Source organism: Gouania willdenowi, chromosome 3, assembly GCF_900634775.1.
Source record: "Gouania willdenowi chromosome 3, fGouWil2.1, whole genome shotgun sequence".
Lineage (NCBI taxonomy): Eukaryota > Metazoa > Chordata > Actinopteri > Blenniiformes > Gobiesocidae > Gouania > Gouania willdenowi.
Genome location: NC_041046.1, coordinates 39,067,653 through 39,085,835, shown reverse-complemented (window position 1 = coordinate 39,085,835; position 18,183 = coordinate 39,067,653). Strand labels below are relative to the sequence as shown.

At 37.9% G+C, this 18,183-nt stretch overlaps 1 protein-coding gene across 3 annotated transcripts; it reads right to left on the bottom strand.

The window, feature by feature from the left end:
- Positions 1 to 100: 100 nt before the first annotated feature.
- Positions 101 to 11,296, bottom strand: LOC114453949 (zinc finger protein 704-like). 3 transcript variants are annotated; one of them, XM_028433989.1, is made up of 10 exons: positions 11,214 to 11,296; positions 7,501 to 7,667; positions 6,100 to 6,245; positions 5,917 to 6,020; positions 5,106 to 5,308; positions 3,475 to 3,575; positions 3,181 to 3,397; positions 2,351 to 2,434; positions 636 to 706; positions 101 to 550 (listed from the first exon to the last, which is right to left on the bottom strand). In XM_028433989.1, the coding sequence occupies exons 1-10, from the start codon at positions 11,236 to 11,238 to the stop codon at positions 439 to 441; spliced, it is 1,230 nt and encodes a 409-aa protein (XP_028289790.1). In that variant the 5' UTR covers positions 11,239 to 11,296; the 3' UTR covers positions 101 to 438. The 3 variants fall into 3 exon arrangements, with proteins under 3 accessions (XP_028289790.1, XP_028289800.1, XP_028289809.1); XM_028433999.1 differs by having other exon boundaries at positions 11,162 to 11,222; XM_028434008.1 differs by having other exon boundaries at positions 11,157 to 11,214.
- Positions 11,297 to 18,183: the final 6,887 nt, after the last annotated feature.

Here is an 18,183-nt window from a genome sequence, read left to right as displayed (position 1 = left end):
TTCTCTAAATTTCACTAAATTTCAACATATTTTCAGATTTCCCACAAAGTAAACACAGAAACCTTTGGCTCCGATGCTCCTGACGTACTAAGTTAAGAAGTCAGGTGTTTTCTGTGCACATTTATAACATAAAGAGTGTCTGTAAACACTGACAGCAGGTCATGCTCCTCTGAATAAAGTAACTGCTGTAATATCAGATTACTGCTAAAAAAAAGTCCTTCGACGAGCCGCTGCTTTATTTTCAGTCTCTGTAAAAGCTGCCTTCTTCATAATGATGATGATGATGATGATGTTAGCTGTCGGAGATCTTTGTCCGTTCACTCAGACGTGAAAAAGCATGACCAGCACATGGATATGTTTCAGAGTGTTTTTAAAAAAAGCATTTGGGTTTCATAGAAAACATCAGTCTTCTCCTCCTCTTCCTCCGTTCTGATTGGTTCAGTCCAGGAAGCGCTGGCAGGCCTTCTTCCAGCGGCACGCCGTGCACCACTGCTCCCTGTGCTCAATGCCGTAAACTTTACGACACTTCTTGGCCTCGCTGCGAATCTTCCTGCAGAGAAGAACAAGAGGAGGAGAGAAAAACATCAAGATGGAGCTCAGCGTGCAGAGGAGCCGTCGCCGATGCTCGTACTGACCTGCAGAGGGAGCCCTGATGCTGCAGCCAATGCTCACCAACACTGACAGAACGCACACGCACAGCCACACTCTGAGGAAGAACAGGAACACCTACTTAAAATCTGCTGATTCATGATTACAGTTATCGACTCCAAGTTTACGTTTCAAAATTTCCTTTAATTTCGTTTAAGAGTTTTGTTTCTGTTTCATCACCTTTCCCTGTTAAACTGACTTTACCGGCAATTAAACTTCCAGAAATCGTAAAAAACATGCTAAAAAGGGGTTAATAGTGTGAAATACTATTAATTTCATAAATATATGCTTTAAATGTTTTACGGAACTCAGGAGGGTTACGCTGTATGTGGCGCGGATTGAAAAAAAAAATATATCTATATATATATACACGCACACACAATATTTAAACATGTTTTTTGTTACTTTTGACCAGATTTACAACAATATTTGTGATTTTTATTTTCTTGTAAAAATATAATGTCAATGTTGAATATATATATTAAATTTAAATGCTAAATATTAAATCTAAATGTTTTATTTTGGTACTGCAGGTGAATTGGCATATTAGCTAAATATTTAGTTTCATCTGTGACATTTAGATTTAACATTTAACACTTATATTTAGCATTTAACATACAGATTTAGATTTAAGATTTAGGACTTACATTTAACATTTAGATTTAACGTACAGGTTTAGATTTAAGATTTAGGATTTACATTTAACATTTAGATTTAACGTACAGGTTTAGATTTAAGATTTAGGATTTACATTTAACATTTAGATTTAACATACAGGTTTAGATTTAAAATTTAGGATTTACATTTAACATTTAGATTTAACGTACAGGTTTAGATTTAAGATTTAGGATTTACATTTAACATTTAGATTTAACGTACAGGTTTAGATTTAAGATTTAGGATTTACATTTAACATTTAGATTTAACGTACAGGTTTAGATTTAGGATTTACATTTAACATTTAGATTTAACATACAGATTTAGATTTAAGATTTAGGACTTACATTAAACATTTAGATTTAACGTACAGGTTTAGATTTAAGATTTAGGATTTACATTTAACATTTAGATTTAACGTACAGGTTTAGATTTAAGATTTAGGATTTACATTTAACATTTAGATTTAACATTGACATGTTTTGACGAGAAAAAAAAACATCACAAATTTCACAAATATTGCTATTGTTAATCTGGTCAAAAGTAACATTAAAATGTTGTTTGTTGCAAAAAGTTGCCGTTTATTTTAGCATGGGCAACTTTATAATTGGCGCCCCTTAACAAAAATCACGCAAGATTACGTCATGAGAGCTTTAACGTGTCCGTTTGCTACACTCGGCCACCTTTTTCACGGGAAAAATACAATGGAAATGCATGCTATTGTCCCAAAACATTAAAGTGAGGGTTTAGTCCGTATTGTCTATTTCCCACTTAATTTTGAGCAAAATCCTGCCAACCAGCAAATTACTTTCAAGTTATGCATGAAATCCCGCACAGCCATGTAACTTTGTACGAGATTATGAGAAAAAAATTGCATCTTCAACATATTGATCTGTTTGCTATACTTGCTACACATTCAGTCATGTTTTTTGTGGGAAATAATGTGTAAATGTGTCATATTGTCCCTAAATAAGCACGTGAGGTATTTCTGTTTCATGTTGGGACCAGATTCAGTATAAAAACATTTTAAAAAAGAAACATTTACCTGTGGTTGGCAGGCCGTGGGCGGAGGTGTCCAGCAACTGGCGGGTGTGGTTAATGCTGTTGCGTCATTGCTGGGAGGCGGAGCCTGAAAAAACATTTTATGTTAATCCTGAGGTTAGTGAGTGAAATTGGAAAACTGTCAGTGACTGACAGCACAAGTGTCCAACTCAAGGCCCTTTAGAGCATCCAATTCGGCCCGCAGTAGACAGTAGAAAACATTCATTATGTGTAAATTACCAAATAATTCAGTTGTCGATATCTCAAGTTCACAGTTTTTGTAAAACTTTACAATATTTTGCAGAATGCAGTCATTTTTAATTGCAAATTGTGGAAAGAGTTCTAACTTTTTCCATAAATCTTGACATTTCACAAAGAATTCCACAAAATTCCTCTCAATGACACAAAAAATGGTTAGAAAATCAAGAAGTTGTGAAGTGAAGATCTTCCAGGGCCTGATATTGAAAACTAGGGCACAATGATGATAAAATAGCTCTTTTTCCCCATCCTAAAATCTGTGGCCCACTTGAGATCAAACTGGTCCATATTTGGCCCCTGAACCAAAATGAGTTTGACACCCCTGATTTACAGCAATTAGAAAATAAACATTAAACATTAAAAGAATCAGCATAAGCGCTAACTTTGTGCAGCTGCTCAACAAATACAACAAAAGCTTGAATATTTTAAACAGGTGCATTTGTTCCTAAATTCCACTGGAAGTCAAATGCTGCATTTTAAGATTTATTTCACTTTCTGGCTTTTATTCTGAAATGACAACAGAGAAGGTATCAATTACCACTTTCTACACTTGGGGTAATCAACGTTGGTAAGTACCTGATACGAGTGTTCTGATTGGACCTGCCACAGGCTGCTAATGGAGGGGGCGGATCTACTCAAAGTGGGCGGGGATGGAGATGGTGGTGGCGGGCTGGGCGGAGACAAAGGGGAGGGGCTGCGTCCATGCTGGGTCAGCGCCTGCTCCCATTGGTTGACCTCGGTGTAGTAAAAATCCTCCTCACTGGGAGAGCAGCGCTCGTGTTCACCGCCGCGGCTGTTGAACACAACACAGAGATCATGGTATGAGACCATGGGTCACACATGACGCGTGTCTCTGTCATCGATCTTTACCATAAGTGGGTTGTCCTGATGTGACGTTTGATTCCCACCATGGTGGTCAGCTCCTTCGCGCAGCTTGGCCACAAACACCTGTAGGACGCCTTCACTGAGTTCTGCACGAGGGAACAACACTCATTAGCTTCCATTAGTTTCCATTACAGTTTTTTTTGCAAATTAACAGTGATATTTCTAAAGTTTTGACAAACTATAATTGCGTAAAAAGTGTTTCCATAGCGCTTTTGTAATACATTTCAAGATTAAAATATCTGAAATTCCTCCTCAGGAACGCGTAAAAACTTTTTAGCGATATATTAGTTTTTATTGCGCTATTTAGATTTTGCACATTTCCAAGGGTAATGGAAACGCAGCTAGTGTTTTTCTTGTCAATATGGAGCGATTCTCATGTTGCATTGTGAAGGCAAACCAAATTAAGGTGGTAACATTATCTGTGTTTCCATTACAGTTTTTCGCAAAAATAGGTAATATTTCTAAAGTTTTGACAAAGTGTAATTGCTCTTTGAATGTGTTTTCATTGAAAGTTGTTTTTTGAGCCTCGTATTTCTTCTTGTGAGACTTCGCTGCAGGAAGATGAACGCTCCAAACCTCCTTATAAAACAAAGGTATTTCTTTATTGTTTTCTGTCTAATGTGGCAGTAATCATTTAAGTATAATGCAAAGAAATGTCTGTCTCCTCTTCTGTCCACACGTACCGCTCCATGTTTTCTCTAAGAGAAGTGGTCATGTGACCAGGTACGTCATGTCATGTGTAATTGCAGACAAAGTGTTTCCATAGTGCTTTTGCAATACATTTCAATATCGAAAGATCTGAAATTCCTCCTCATGAAAGCGTAAAAACTATTTAGCGATATTTGAGTATTTTTCTAAATTCAGGTGTTTTTGTTGCGCTATTTAGATTTTGCGTAATGGGAACTCAGCTTATGTTAGCTTAAAAGAGCAACTAAACCCTAAAAACACTTTTTTCTGCTAAATACAAATGTATGTGTGTATGAAGTAGTGCTGTTGATTAATCCTGATCCAACTCTCAACAGTTTAGTCAAAGTATTTCAATTTGTCACATTTAGTTGTAAAATGTCAGAGTGACTGCCCTCTATGGGTTGAAACCAGTTGTTACAATAGATCTGTGCTATATGCTGAGAACAAGATCATGTGACGCTTTGGGACCATCTTGCGTCACAAACCAGCACTATTAGCCCCGCCCCTTTTATAAAAACTAGCACCTGTGGGCTCTACAATCTGTGGTGAGTAGTTTGGACTGACAGAAGAGTGAATAGAGAGGTGTATTGAGTAATGAGTAGCTAGTTAACATAGCATAGATTGTTTATTGGATATTTTAAAGTGTCGACTGGGTGTGTCTTAACTGCTCCAGGAGCCCCGCCCATATTCAAGGCATTTTTTTTTTTAATTTCCCTCCTAGTGGCAGGTCAGGTTTAGTTAATCTTTAAGTCAAGTCTGATGCACAGAAAAATGATCCCAGTCTTTTCTGCACAAGTTACTCTTTAAATATCCATCACTAAAGCGTTCTGCATTCAAGCCCGCCTCCAAATGTTATTACGTGCGTTCACAACCTGTTTCACTAAACATTTTTTTACCATTAACAACAGTTTTTACATGTTTTCTCTCACCCTGCGTCTACGAGGCGCCGGCTCGTCAAACAGCACCTCGTTCAGCTCCATGACCAGCCCCTCATCAGGGGGCGTGACCTGGTCGCTGTCAGAATCTGCCTTTGGTGAAAAAGAGCCAGGGCTGCTGTGGGGGTGGCCGATGCTCCAATAACCACAGCTGCCATCGTCAGAGTGCTCGCTGCTCCCCGTGTCCATCGGTGGAGCTGAAACACAAAATGAGATCTATTAGTTACTGCTCTAATAGATCTTTCTATTGTTCACACAGGTTTGTGAATCCTTTTGTTTCCATCACTGATGTTACACGGCATCTGAAGTTAAGATGCTGAGTTTTAAAAGACGGGTTATCATGACTTTAGCCCCTTTACCTTTCAGTAAAGTCATCTAAACAGGGAAAGATGATAACATGGAAATGTGGAAACTGGTAAACCGTGAAACGGAACTGGGGATATTTTGAAACGAAAAACTGGAGGCCATACATTTGTTTATCATTTTGGTTGAAGTAAAAATAATCACTCATTTTAGTGGTTGCTGAGCCAAGCCTTAACATCTCTAATTATAATCAAGGCCTGCACTAGCATTTAAAGTACTGGAAAAGCATTGATCATTAGATGAAACTTCATAACGTTCAGTTTCATATAATTGCGACTAAATAATTTGCATATTCTGAGTTCTGCAGGATGTGAATTACATTAATAATTAATAAACAATGTAACTTGTAACTGGCTGAACAGACGTTTCCCGTGTCAATCAGATTAGTGCTGTTGTAGTCTGCTTTCACTAATGCTTGTATCATGTTGGTTGGGTTGTGTACCTGCTGCTTCCTGGTGGGCGGAGCTGTGCCCGCTGCAGGACAAGGTGCTGAGAACCATGGCAGCCATCAGCTCGTCCATGTCCACATCTGTCCTGCTCCTCTGGCTGCAGCAGCACACAGGAAGTGGTTCTTAAAGTCAGGTTAATGTCTTCAAGAACAGGAGATGGAGGGGGCGTGGCCTACCTGCTGGGGACATTGATGGAGGAGGAGACAGATCTGCTGCAGGGCGGCGACACTGAAGATACAGGCAGAAACGAGGCTTCCTTCTGTGAGCTGTCCAACCGATCCACACCTGAAGACTCTCCTGCTGCCCCGCCCTCAAAGTACACCTGAGAGGAGATGAGAGGATGTCAAAAAATGGAGCCACAGAAGCTAAGGGTGCATCCGAATAGTCCCTCCTTTCCTATCCACTTTTCCTTAACCCCCGGAAGTGTTTAAGTGGCGGCCATGATAAGGAGCATTCCAATTGTCTAAAAGCTAAGGAAAGGAGGCTCAATGCTTCCTTTATAACCTCCTTTAGACTAGGAAGCACTGATGTATCTTTTACCAAAGGAGACCAGATGATGCTGACCCACAATTCATTGCGGCGACAACATTTAAAGGGACCTGCTTATTTGAGTTTACGGAACCTCATGAAGACTGAAAACAGAGCACTCTGTCGTTCAAGAACAAGGGATCAGAGACATTTTTAGCCACATTATGTTTTATTCAACATATTTCATTCACCTAGGAATGCTATGTGCGGTTGTACATGTGTATGTCTACAATGTTATGTAGGCACAAATCTTTCATAAATGTAAACAATTTCATAAAATCATACATATTTTGGCTTAATGTTGATTTCTGAGTGGAAGGTGAGTGTGAGCAACCATTCTCAATGTGACGTTCTTTTAGTTTCACTTTGTTCCTCGTAGCCTGGTAGCCTCTTTGATTTACATTCAAACCTTGTGATATTTGAGATTATATCAGCAGTTAGAGGCACAGGGGAAAGTGTTATAAATGCCCTTTTTATAGTCCATTTTCAGAAATATGTTGTTTTTTTCACCACGGCAGACCTTTGCCGCCATCGGATTAATACGTCACCTAGTGGAAGTGCGTTTGATAGTCAAAACAACGTGATGGCCTTGCCCTAACTCCTTTAGGAAGTCTTCTAACATCTTTCCTTAACCCCGTGACATCATCCATAGGGTTAAGGAAAACTGGATAGGAAACAAGGAGATAGGAGTGATTATTCGGACACACCCTAAGTTTAAGAGTTTATTAACTTTCTACTGACTGAACATTGGACATCAAAGCCCTTACCTTCATATAGTGATGCATTGATCTGGATTATTAACAACCGATCCAATACCTGATCATTATAAACATCTATGGCTGATAACGGATAAACTAAATTATATTGCTTTGACAAAAAAAAAATTCAATAAAAGTTTTACCATCGACAAAACACTTTAGTTAGCTTAGCATGTAGCAACGCGGAATGGCCAGGGTCAAAAGATTAAAGAGGCGGGGCTACATTATCCAGTGGATTCTTGTTTTTAACACCCACTGTGATACATTTTGTGCCGTGACGCGTCATCTAACCTTCATTGCTGGATGACCTTTGAACTTGGTGGTTTGGTGTCCTGGTGCCGTTTCCATGGTGATGCCAGCCTCATGAGCGTCCAGGTGAGTCCCTGGTGCCGGACATGAAAAGCTCAAGAGCGCCCCCAGAGGTGAGCGCTTGCCCAGGCGAGCTTTTGGCAACATGTCTGAAACAAAAAAAGTGACGCCAAAAGTTAAACTTACTGCATAATAAAAACTGTGGAGTTGGAGCACAAACTATTTTAAAGTGTAGAGTTCACTCCAGGCCTGAACGAGCAACAGCAATTCCTTGAAGTGGAACTTCAGGGACCATATTCAAGGAGCACCTTCGTCTAAAGCACGGCTTAAAATGTTTGTCTGTCTGTCCATTCGGCCTTTTGACCAACTCATAAGACACAAACGCACACATTGTGCTCGACTGGTAGGAAACAATTGTGAATGACTTTTTAGGAAAGAATCTGAAGTTGAGTTTAAAATATGCATTTTGCTTAAATTGGAAAAATACAACATAGAAAGTTTCTTTCATCACTGCCAGTGGCAATAATGTTTGCACTATTGTTAAGTTGGTTACGAAACTTGTAAACAAGATTTTTTTTGTTTGTTTGGTTGTTTGTAAATTACTAATGAGTATTTTTCTGTTTGTCTTACCATTTTAAAAGTACTTCAAGAAAATAAAAGAGAAGAAAAGAACAAAGAATCTGAGCTGTCCATTTGCTTTTGATGTTTAGAAGTTTGCCATTTTTCAAGTTTGGGCAAATCTGTGTGAAAAACTGACAACTCGACAAAAACACGTGTTCAAATAAATTGAGGCAGCTTCTGGCTATGAATGATGATTTAAAGGTTACCTGTAGTAAAAATGTATATAACTTCAAAATAATGAATGTATTACCAATAAACAAAAAAAAAACACACACATTAAAAGGACTTTTTAAAACAATTTCATACCTTGAGGCATAAACCATGGAGAGCTGCCATTTTGGTCAGAATGTGATTAAGCACTATCGTTGATCGGCATGGCCTGTCACTTTAAAGAAATGGTGCATTGTGGGAGGGAGAGGTGTAACAGAACTGTTTACATTTTGGGAAGTGTAATTTTTCTGTTGTGGTTTTTTTATATCATATCATGAGGCCTATATTGTATTTCATATTGTATCGTGACTTGGCTCTTTCGTTACACCCCTAGCTTTGTCTTATGTCTGTTTGCCAGTGGGGTCAACATGAAAAAGAATATGCAGAATAAGTGAATGTATAGTTCCACAACAGAAACTAGGTGATCTCTGCAATTTGTTGTTAGAGAAAAATATAAATATTGGCATCGGCTATTGGCCAAAAATGCTAACTTAGATGCAGAGAAAGCATTGGTTTTCAAATGTGCAGCAGGATGAACTACATCACTCATATGGTGGATCACTGGTCCAAACTTCAGAAATACCAGGCCAGGTGTTCCGGTGGTTAAAATCATACCTGACAGAAAGATCTCAAAGGATTTTATTCAATAACATGTTCTCTGAATCCTTTATTGTCAAGCATGGGGTCCCACAGGGGTCTGTGTTGGGTCCAATGCTGTTTTCCCTCTATCTGGCACGTTTGTTACGCTGATGACCTACTGTTGGTTCTGCCAAGTATATCTGACATAGGGCTGGATATGTACTGTATATATATATATAGCCTATTTTGTATGAAAAAATACTTGTTTTAGGAGTCGCTGTTTTAACTACTTCTCAGAACAGCATGAAAAGAAGAGTTTGGATTCATGAGTGTGTTGTAACCCAGACCTGACCCTAAACAAACCACACTACAGAACTCAATCTGCTGTTCCTTCAAAGAAAAAAGACAAAAGTGAAACTTTTTGTGCAGCATTTTGCATCAGCGAATTTAACCCAGAATTGTTATTCTAATCAGACTTAATTTGAAATTATCAATATTTATGTCGTAATCACAATTTTGAGAAAAAATATCGAGATATGAGTTTTGGTCCATATTGCCCAGCCCTAATCTGACGAGAATGTGCTTCAGGCGTCTCTTTTAGCTGTTAGAACTTCTTCAGGTGACTAGATTGGCCTTTTTTCATTTGAGAAACATTGCCAAGAATAGAGTGATTATGTCATGTCAGGATGCTGAGGTCCCTATTCATTCATTTGTGTCATCTGGCTTAGATTACTGTAATGTGATTCTGTCTGGGTTGCCCAAAAAAAAAGTTTTCATGGTCTACAGATGGTGCAGAAGGCAGCAGCTCGGTTTCTCACTGGCTTAAGTAGATATGAGCATATTACTCCTGTGCTGGCATCTCTTCACTGGCTTGAGCAGATTTTAATGTACTGGTGTAAACATATAACACTGTTAATGGCATTGGTCCATCATTTTTGTTACATCTGTTGAACCCGTACAGTATGTTCTCGGCCTAGGCAATGAATCGACATTCAAGATATATCGGGTTTTCTATTTTGGCAATATAGAAAATTGCAATATTGCCTATATCGATATATTTTTATTTTATATTAAAATACTCATTTTTAGGAGTCAATGCTTTTGCTACTTCTCAGAAAAGCATAAAAAGAACAGTTAGATGGATTACTGATTGCATCCAAACCTACAGTCACCTTCCCCTAAACTAGCAACACTACAAAACTCACTCACATATGCTGTCCCTTATAGGAGAAAAAGCACGTGACACGTATTGCACAGCCTGTGTGGTATTTTGCATCAGCAAATTTAACCCAGAATTGTCTTTATGGTAAGACTTTATCCAGTTAAAACTATCGATGTATATTGTTTGTCGCTAATTTGAGAAAAAATACCAAAATATAAGTTTTGGTCCAGATTGCCCAGCCCTAGTATGTTCCAACTTGAGGTTTGAGATCCCAGGGGACTGAGCTTCTGAATATACCAAAGGTCCTTAAAAAAGACTGTTGGGGAACATGCTTTTTCATTCTGTGCTCCAATGTTTAGCTGCTGAAATTAGACTGGCTCCCTCCATTGAGGCAAAGCTAAAAACCTGTGTACACTGTTACGTAAGAGTTGATGTTTTTATATGCAAGTTTTGATACAAAGTGCTCTCTAAAAAAATAATTATCATTGTTATTACATGCACGTAATGCACGTACAGTACACACCCCTGTGTGTGTGCAGCTGTGAGCCAATCAGATTGCTCCACTCCCACCACAATGGAAACAGAAAAACAAGCAGTAAAAAAAAAAAAAAAAACGTGCTTCAGCATCAGGTGAAATAAAAATGACTGTACAAAGACAATAAGGAGCACATTCCCATCAGACAACTGACAATAACATGTAAAACACAATATTAATAGTACACAACAGTGAAGCATTCAAAAAAATCAGTGCTGCATGGAAGACACAAAGAAGTGTTCACACACTCACACTGTCAAAGCAAAAGCAAAAAATAAATAAAATACACACACACACACTGTCAAAGCAAAAGCAAAAAATAAATAAAATACACACACACACACTGTCATCAATACATCAACACAAATGATCAAAATAAAAATCACCAATGGAACGAAACAAACCACAACCAACAATAGAAGAAACAACATTCAAATAAAACTTAAATGCAAAACAATGTCCTATGCAACAACATGTCCAAATACATTACAGATTATAACTACAATGATATTTAGAAAAACAATCACTGACACAACCTGCAGAGTGGATAACATGCTGTGAGAACAGGCAACTGCAGCTGAGTCCTACCTGCACAGTGAAAGGATTCTGTCATCAAAGCAGTAGCAATCCAACAGCAAGTTAGTGTGTGTGTGTGTGTGTGTGTGTGTGTGTGTGTGTGTGTGTGTGTGTGTGTGTGTGTGAGTGAACGTGAGCTTCTGCAGAGCTTCAGAACAGGAGGAACGGGATCCTGTAAAACCATGGACTGAATCATCTGACCTGGATCACAGCCTAAACCTGACCTAGAAACTAAAATCACTGTTTCCATTCACAGCTGTTAAATAGACCTGGGCAATACATCGAGATTCAAAAATATATAAGTTATTTCTGCTATGCAAGGCCTCCACTGGAAGGACAATAGGCTGTGTTTGAAATCCCATCCTAACTCATACTAAGTCTGACGTCAAATTGAGTATAGAGTGCGTTACAATTAAGATAAGATATCCTTTATTCGTCCCACAAAGGGGAATTTTGCAGTTTCAGTGAGAGATAAATCGGAATATATACAGTACATATATACACAATACAGATAAAACGAGGGAAAACATGTTGCAAAAAAGGAAATTGCACAAAAAAAGCAGAATATATGCATAAACAAATATACAAAAACAATAAAAACAGAATATATACATATAAACACTAGATTAGCTTTCTGTGCGTTGGCTGCCAATGTTCTGGTCATACACTGACAGCTATTGGATAGTATGGAAAGATTGAGTAAGTGAGAAATACCCGGATATACTGTACAATATAACGCAATATTTATGAAGTATGCACGGTGGGCACTAGTCATACTTAACTGCCCCATGATGCATTGTGAGCGGTATGTAAAATCATCCAGGGACCGGCTTCAAGCTAAAAAAAACAAACATCTTTTCAAAACAAAAGCATCTTTTCTGGTCTTCCATTCGTTTTTACCGCTTTTGTAAATATTGCTCTTGTTTTGAAATTAACCGGAAGTTTAGTCAGTAGCAGGGTCTCCGAAAATCTCCAAAATATTTTCAGAACTTTGAAAGGTGGAGAATCAATAAATATATTTCGTCTCAGTGTGCTTCAGGTTTTTATAGTTGTAGTATTGAAATGCAAATTGGGAAACTTGGAAGTATACTTCAGTGGGAAATCAAATATCCTCTTTTCCAGATATTGGCAGGTATCTGGACCACTGATATGGGGCCTTGACCCAGTGGCTCACTCAGCCAGGATCAGACAGAAGCTGAAAGTAAGGGGAGGGGGAGGACTTACACGGACACACAAGTAATGATGATTGGCTAAAGGTAGAATGAAATTCCATGGGAAGCCAATCACTGACAGAGTTTAGGTAAGTGGGCATTGCTACCAAGCTTGTGCTGACAGTGAGAGGACAAGAAGCAACAATGTTTACAGCGTGGAAGTACAATCACTAGGGATGTCATGATTAATCGTAAGGCAGTTAAAAATCGATTCATAGGTATCACTGTTCACATCGATTCTCTGAAAATTGAATCGCAGTACTTTTTTATATATTTATCTTTCTCTTGTCCAAATGCTGAGGCGGCGGGCGGAATCTGCTACTACTTTCTTTCTGGCCGCCTTCTACTCTTAAACATGTTCATAAATGATTCCTTACCCCTTTAGCACTGAACGAATATCTGTAATATTACGTGAATATCTGTAAAAGTCACGCTTTTCTATTAGCTCTGTCTGCTAGCGAATAGCATCTCTTCTTCACTGCACAGAATAGCTGCATCCCAACCGACCACTGGGTTACCAGCGCCCTCTGCTGGTCCAAACAAATATCTGACGTAAATACAGTGCAGACTGTTTTTTTTTTTTAAAGTCCAATTGTTAAGGCAAAAAATAAGTTTTCAGTTGCAGTTTAAAAAAAAATAAAAATGAATTGGCTTCTTCTTCATTTGTATTATTCCTTTATTTATCTACTTTATTACATTTTTCAATTACAATTACGTCTTCAATTATCCACGTTCATCTACAACTTAATTATGATGATTACGATAGCCACCATTCACCACCAATTCTTTTGTTTCCCCTGAAAGTCAATTACAATTACATTCTCAATTACTAAAGTTAAATTACAACAACTAACCACAATTACTGCACCTTTAATAAATAACCTCATAAAATATAACCTTCCTCTTGTGTTAGCTTTCTGTTAGCATCGCTTATGCTAACAGGTCAGTTTTGACCCATGTCTTAAATCAACTGTAAAATACACTAAAAAAAAAATTTTTTTTTTTTTTTTTTTGTTTCTCATCTCTTGGTTACTTATTAGGCTTCCTAATCAATGAAAATATTGGTATTAATATTTTTCACTGACAGGTAAACTTGGTATGAAACATATTTCAATCATTGTTGACTACGTATGTGTAAACTATAGAACCGTAACGTAGTTCCGAAGGTTTTTAAATTGTAATTGACAGTTTTTATAGAATTTTCATGACAATTATGATCACAAACTCCATTTCTGCCCCATACTGCATGTACAGGCTGTAATATCACCAAGTTTATCATTGTACCGGCTGTCAGAGATACTATATTTACCAGGGAGCAAATATTTATTCCTGATTATTGTTTTCTAGACTTTTATTGGGCTTTATTTAATGCTTGGAAACACATGGAGACCAGTTCTATTTTTATTATTTATTTATTGTTATTTAAAATGTGACATCATTCAGATGTAGCCTACATATACAGTATGTTCATAACTGGAACTATGCACAATAATAAAACACTATTTATAAACTTGTAAATATGCAGTAGGAACTACTTACCGGTAAATAAAGCCCTATTAAACTCTGGAAAACAACAACCAGGAATAAATATTTGCTCCCTGATAAAGACAGTAGCTCTAACAAATTTAAATATCTGAACTCAATCACAATTCAGTTACGATTAAAAAAGCAACAGGTTTTTAAAATTACGCTTACAATTATAATCACACCAAATAATTGTAATTGATTATCAATTGCGCAATTACAATAATAATTGACCCCAATCCTACATGCCACACTCAAACTGGTCTCCACCCTGATTCCTGATCCAAAGCGATCCCACTCCGGGTTTTCCCAGCATTCCTTGCGTTGGCTGAGGCTGGTAGTAAACAGGAGGAACAAGCAGCTGAAACTCACCGCTGATTGGTGGAGCCCCGCCCCTCTCAGCGCTGTTGTTTACAAAGGTTTTTACAGAGTTTGTGCGCGTGTGTTTGTGCACGTCTTCACCATGACTTTCTCTATTACTGCGTCGTGTGGACGTAGAACACACGCAGCTGCTCGCTGTGCTGCAGCACTGCGTGCGACGGGAAACGTAAAATGTCACCCAGCGTCGTGTCCTGAAGTGTACTTCACACGTGCACACGCACCGACGAGCACGCGCACTGCTGCTGCTACGTGCGGTAACGGATCCCGCCTTTTCTTAATCACGTGACCGACCTAACTCCAGTTTGACCCAGTGACTACCAGCGTCTGTCTAACCACATCAGAATCAGGAATAATAATAATAATAAATAATTTATAGATCCCAGGGGGAAATAACTTTCATACAGAGGCTCCAGAAATATAAACTCTAAACAAGAAAATAAAAATAAAATGTACATAAGTAAGTAAAATACTGTTAATTAAATAAGGACTAGAAACAAGTACCGACATTTGAGAAACATATGATACAAATGTGCAAATATAATACATATAAATACAAGAATAGTACAGTGAGCCATCTACAAACTACTACACCAACCTTTCTGAAACTATGAGCTACTTCCTAAGGGCTGCCAGTTTGAATAAATACTACATTTTCACTTTAATTAGAGGCTAAGGTAATAAGGAAGGCGTGCAGTCACTTAAAAAGGTAGGAAATGTTGAGTTTTCAACACGAAACACTTTATTTCTCCTGATTTATGTAATTGTTTCATTACATTTTATAGAAAATCATCATGTTCCTCTTTTTCTAGCTACTAACAAACAACTTTTAACTAATTGTGAAACATGTAAAATTGAACAATTATGTTATATTTCACAAAAATCCACCATGCGTTTTTAAAATGTTATCTTATATACAGTATATTATATATAGCATACCATACACCAAATCTACAAGACTTAAAAACACAATGTTTCAGTGAAAATAAACATTTAAAGATGGTTAATTTAATACTAAATCTTCATCACGTGGAGCAGTTTAACTCTACTAAGTATTGACTACATCCTACATATCTATTTATCTTTGTGAGGGTCCCTCACATGGTCCATGCAGGCTACCCATGTTGGTGACCCCTGAACTACACTGTAAAATGGAGAATCTGTTGGGTTAAAGCAGTGGTTCTCCAACTTTTTTGGACAAAGGTGAACTTTCAAGCCCCACTTGTGCCCATTGCGTCTCATATTTTGTTTTTTAGTTCTTATCCTGGCTTTGTTGAGTCCAAAAAATGTCCTGCTTTTTGTTGTTAGATGTTTAAATATGTTGTTGTTTATACATGTTGACATTTTATATTACTGTATGGAAAGTTAAAAACTCTATCCACGAAAATACATTTCACCACATTTACACTGACAAATAAAAATATTTGATTTCTGCTGCTAGATGCAATAAAGTGGGTGAAAACATACAAAAAGTAAACGCCTTGCTGTGAAACTGAAAGGATCCTAATAATGTACCTGGTTATTGAATACGGTTTCATTATGTGGTGTATTTAAAGTAATGTCACTGGTAATTAAATGTTTTTTGTTTAAGTTTTGAAAGGATTTTTACCTCAGATAGCGATTCCCTTTGAGAACCAAAGGCCTTCATAACTAGTATTAAACAATGCGGCCTCTAGGTGGCGACAGAATTACACTGCTTAAGACTGTATTTTTAATGTGTAAAAAAAATATCCATATGCAAAATGCAACAGAACAACATTTAGGATAGAATGAGAGTTAAACTCAGTCTCTAATCAAAGATGATTTTATCATAAAAACCCAATTTTAGATTTTATAATGAGTGTTTTTTTTTGGGGGGGGGGGTTTTCATCCAGATGTGTGTACAGTACATCTAATTATAGAATAAAAACCTAATATTGGTGTACATTTCAGTATGTGGAAAAGACTGAGAAGTGAGTTCTTCCATTCTTCAGAGAAAGCTGGTGGTGTCCTCAGAGGGATGGACAGCAGTACCATTGGTACGTTAAGTCTAATCCACTTATAGTAAGACATATCTATTACATTTGTCCGATGAAGTAACTTTATTAATGCACTTTAAATGATCGGTTTACAGATGAATAACACAACTTTGTTACTCATTTTTGTCAGAAATGTCCACTTTCAACCTCAAATACATGTACAATGTATTGATAAGTGAGGGCCAGTCAATCAGTGTTCACATCTCATGTTCTTGTTAGGTCAGGATTACTATTTTTTATTTCCACACCCATTGAGGGTTTTCTCGGCACGTCATCAACCCAGAAGTCACCATTTTGGCGATCTTGCAGCAGCAAAACAAACCACATGCACACAAGCAAATCCCGAAAATTCGAAAGGAAATTGTGAATTATTGCCGGGTTTTTGGCTGTACTAATCAGTCAGACGGTGAAAAACATTGGAAGTTTTATAGACTGCCAAAAGTTGTAACAAATCAGGGAGAACAATGTCAACAATGATCAGAGGAAAGGAGGCGCTTGTGGTTCGCGAAGCTAAACCAGGATCTACGAGGCAAACATCAGGACATAATTCAAATTTGTTCAGCCCATTTCTAGTCAGGTAATAGCAGCGGCTCTTAACTCGTTTTCTAGTGTGACTATGATAACATAATTTATATCAAGCTACTGCATGTGGCATTATTGACCTAATATAATCACATTTAATAGCCTGCTACAGTAGCAACACAGTTGTTAAAATGTGTTTCTTATTGTATTCCAGGTAAAAGGTCTGAACTTTTACAGTAATTGCAGTACTTACTTTGGCCTTCATCTGTTGTTGATGACTTGATCCACACACCATCTGGTTATAGGCCTCCAAACTTTTATAAGATTTAAGGTATTCCGATGTGTATGGGCGTGGCCAAAACCATGTAGTTGACGATATCAGGATACACAATAGACACAAGACTCTCCGGGTCGTCATTGATCCAAGACGAGGGAACCGACTCGTATGGATCTGCACCACCAATAAACCATAACTTTTCCAAATATCGTGCCCTTTCCTGCGGACCAAGTTCTTCCCTGGATGCCTTTGCATTTATAAAGCATTTAAGGAGCTTTTCTGTGTTTTATCCATCGCAATAATTCACCATTTCCTGTCGAAATTTGGGATTTGCTTGTGTGCATGCGGTTTGTTTTGCTTATCGCCAAAATGGTGACTTCCAGGTTGATGACGCGCCGTGAAAACCCTCTATAGAGAGCCTGTGGTGAAATATCAGTTCCATCTGACATTTTAGTGCTCGGTTACATGTCATCAGTTTTTTGGACTTTATGATGTTATTCCATGAGTATTCACTATGTCACAGTAATCACAACCTTCATAAACTGCAAATTGATAAGCAGCATTGATCTCTCCCACAATCTGATCCATTTTACTGCGATTCTGACTATGGTGTTATCACTTTTTTCATTCCTCAGTGCAGTAGTTCTGTCTAAAATGCATACAAAGACATACCAGACTGTCATTGCCAAATCTTGTTAGATCCCAGAAGCTAAGCAGGTCTGGGTCTGGTTAGTAGTTGAATGGGAGACCGCTGACCATTCCAGGTGCCACAGTGGAGGACAGTCGCTTCAGTGGTATCTGTCATTGTGTCCTTCACCCATGTTGCTTAGTAGGAATGTAGTGAGTGTTGGTGGTGGTCGGAGGGACTGATGGCGCACTATGGCAGCCTTATCTCCATCAGTCTGTCCCAGGGCGGCTGTGGCTACAATAGTAGCTTACCACCACTAAGTGTGGAGTGAAAGAATAATGCCTTAATTCTGTAAAGCAACTTTGAGTGTCCAAAAAAGTGCTATATAAAATGTATGTATTATTATTATTATTATGCTGAGGTG

Coding starts and splice junctions, on each gene's coding strand:
- LOC114453949 (XM_028433989.1), bottom strand. CDS start 11,238: ATGACAGAATCCTTTCACTGTGCAG. Junction 6,246..7,500: donor AAGGTCATCCAGCAATGAAG/GTTAGATGACGC, acceptor ATCTCCTCTCAG/GTGTACTTTGAGGGCGGGGC. Junction 2,435..3,180: donor AATCAGAACACTCGTATCAG/GTACTTACCAAC, acceptor ATGTTTTTTCAG/GCTCCGCCTCCCAGCAATGA.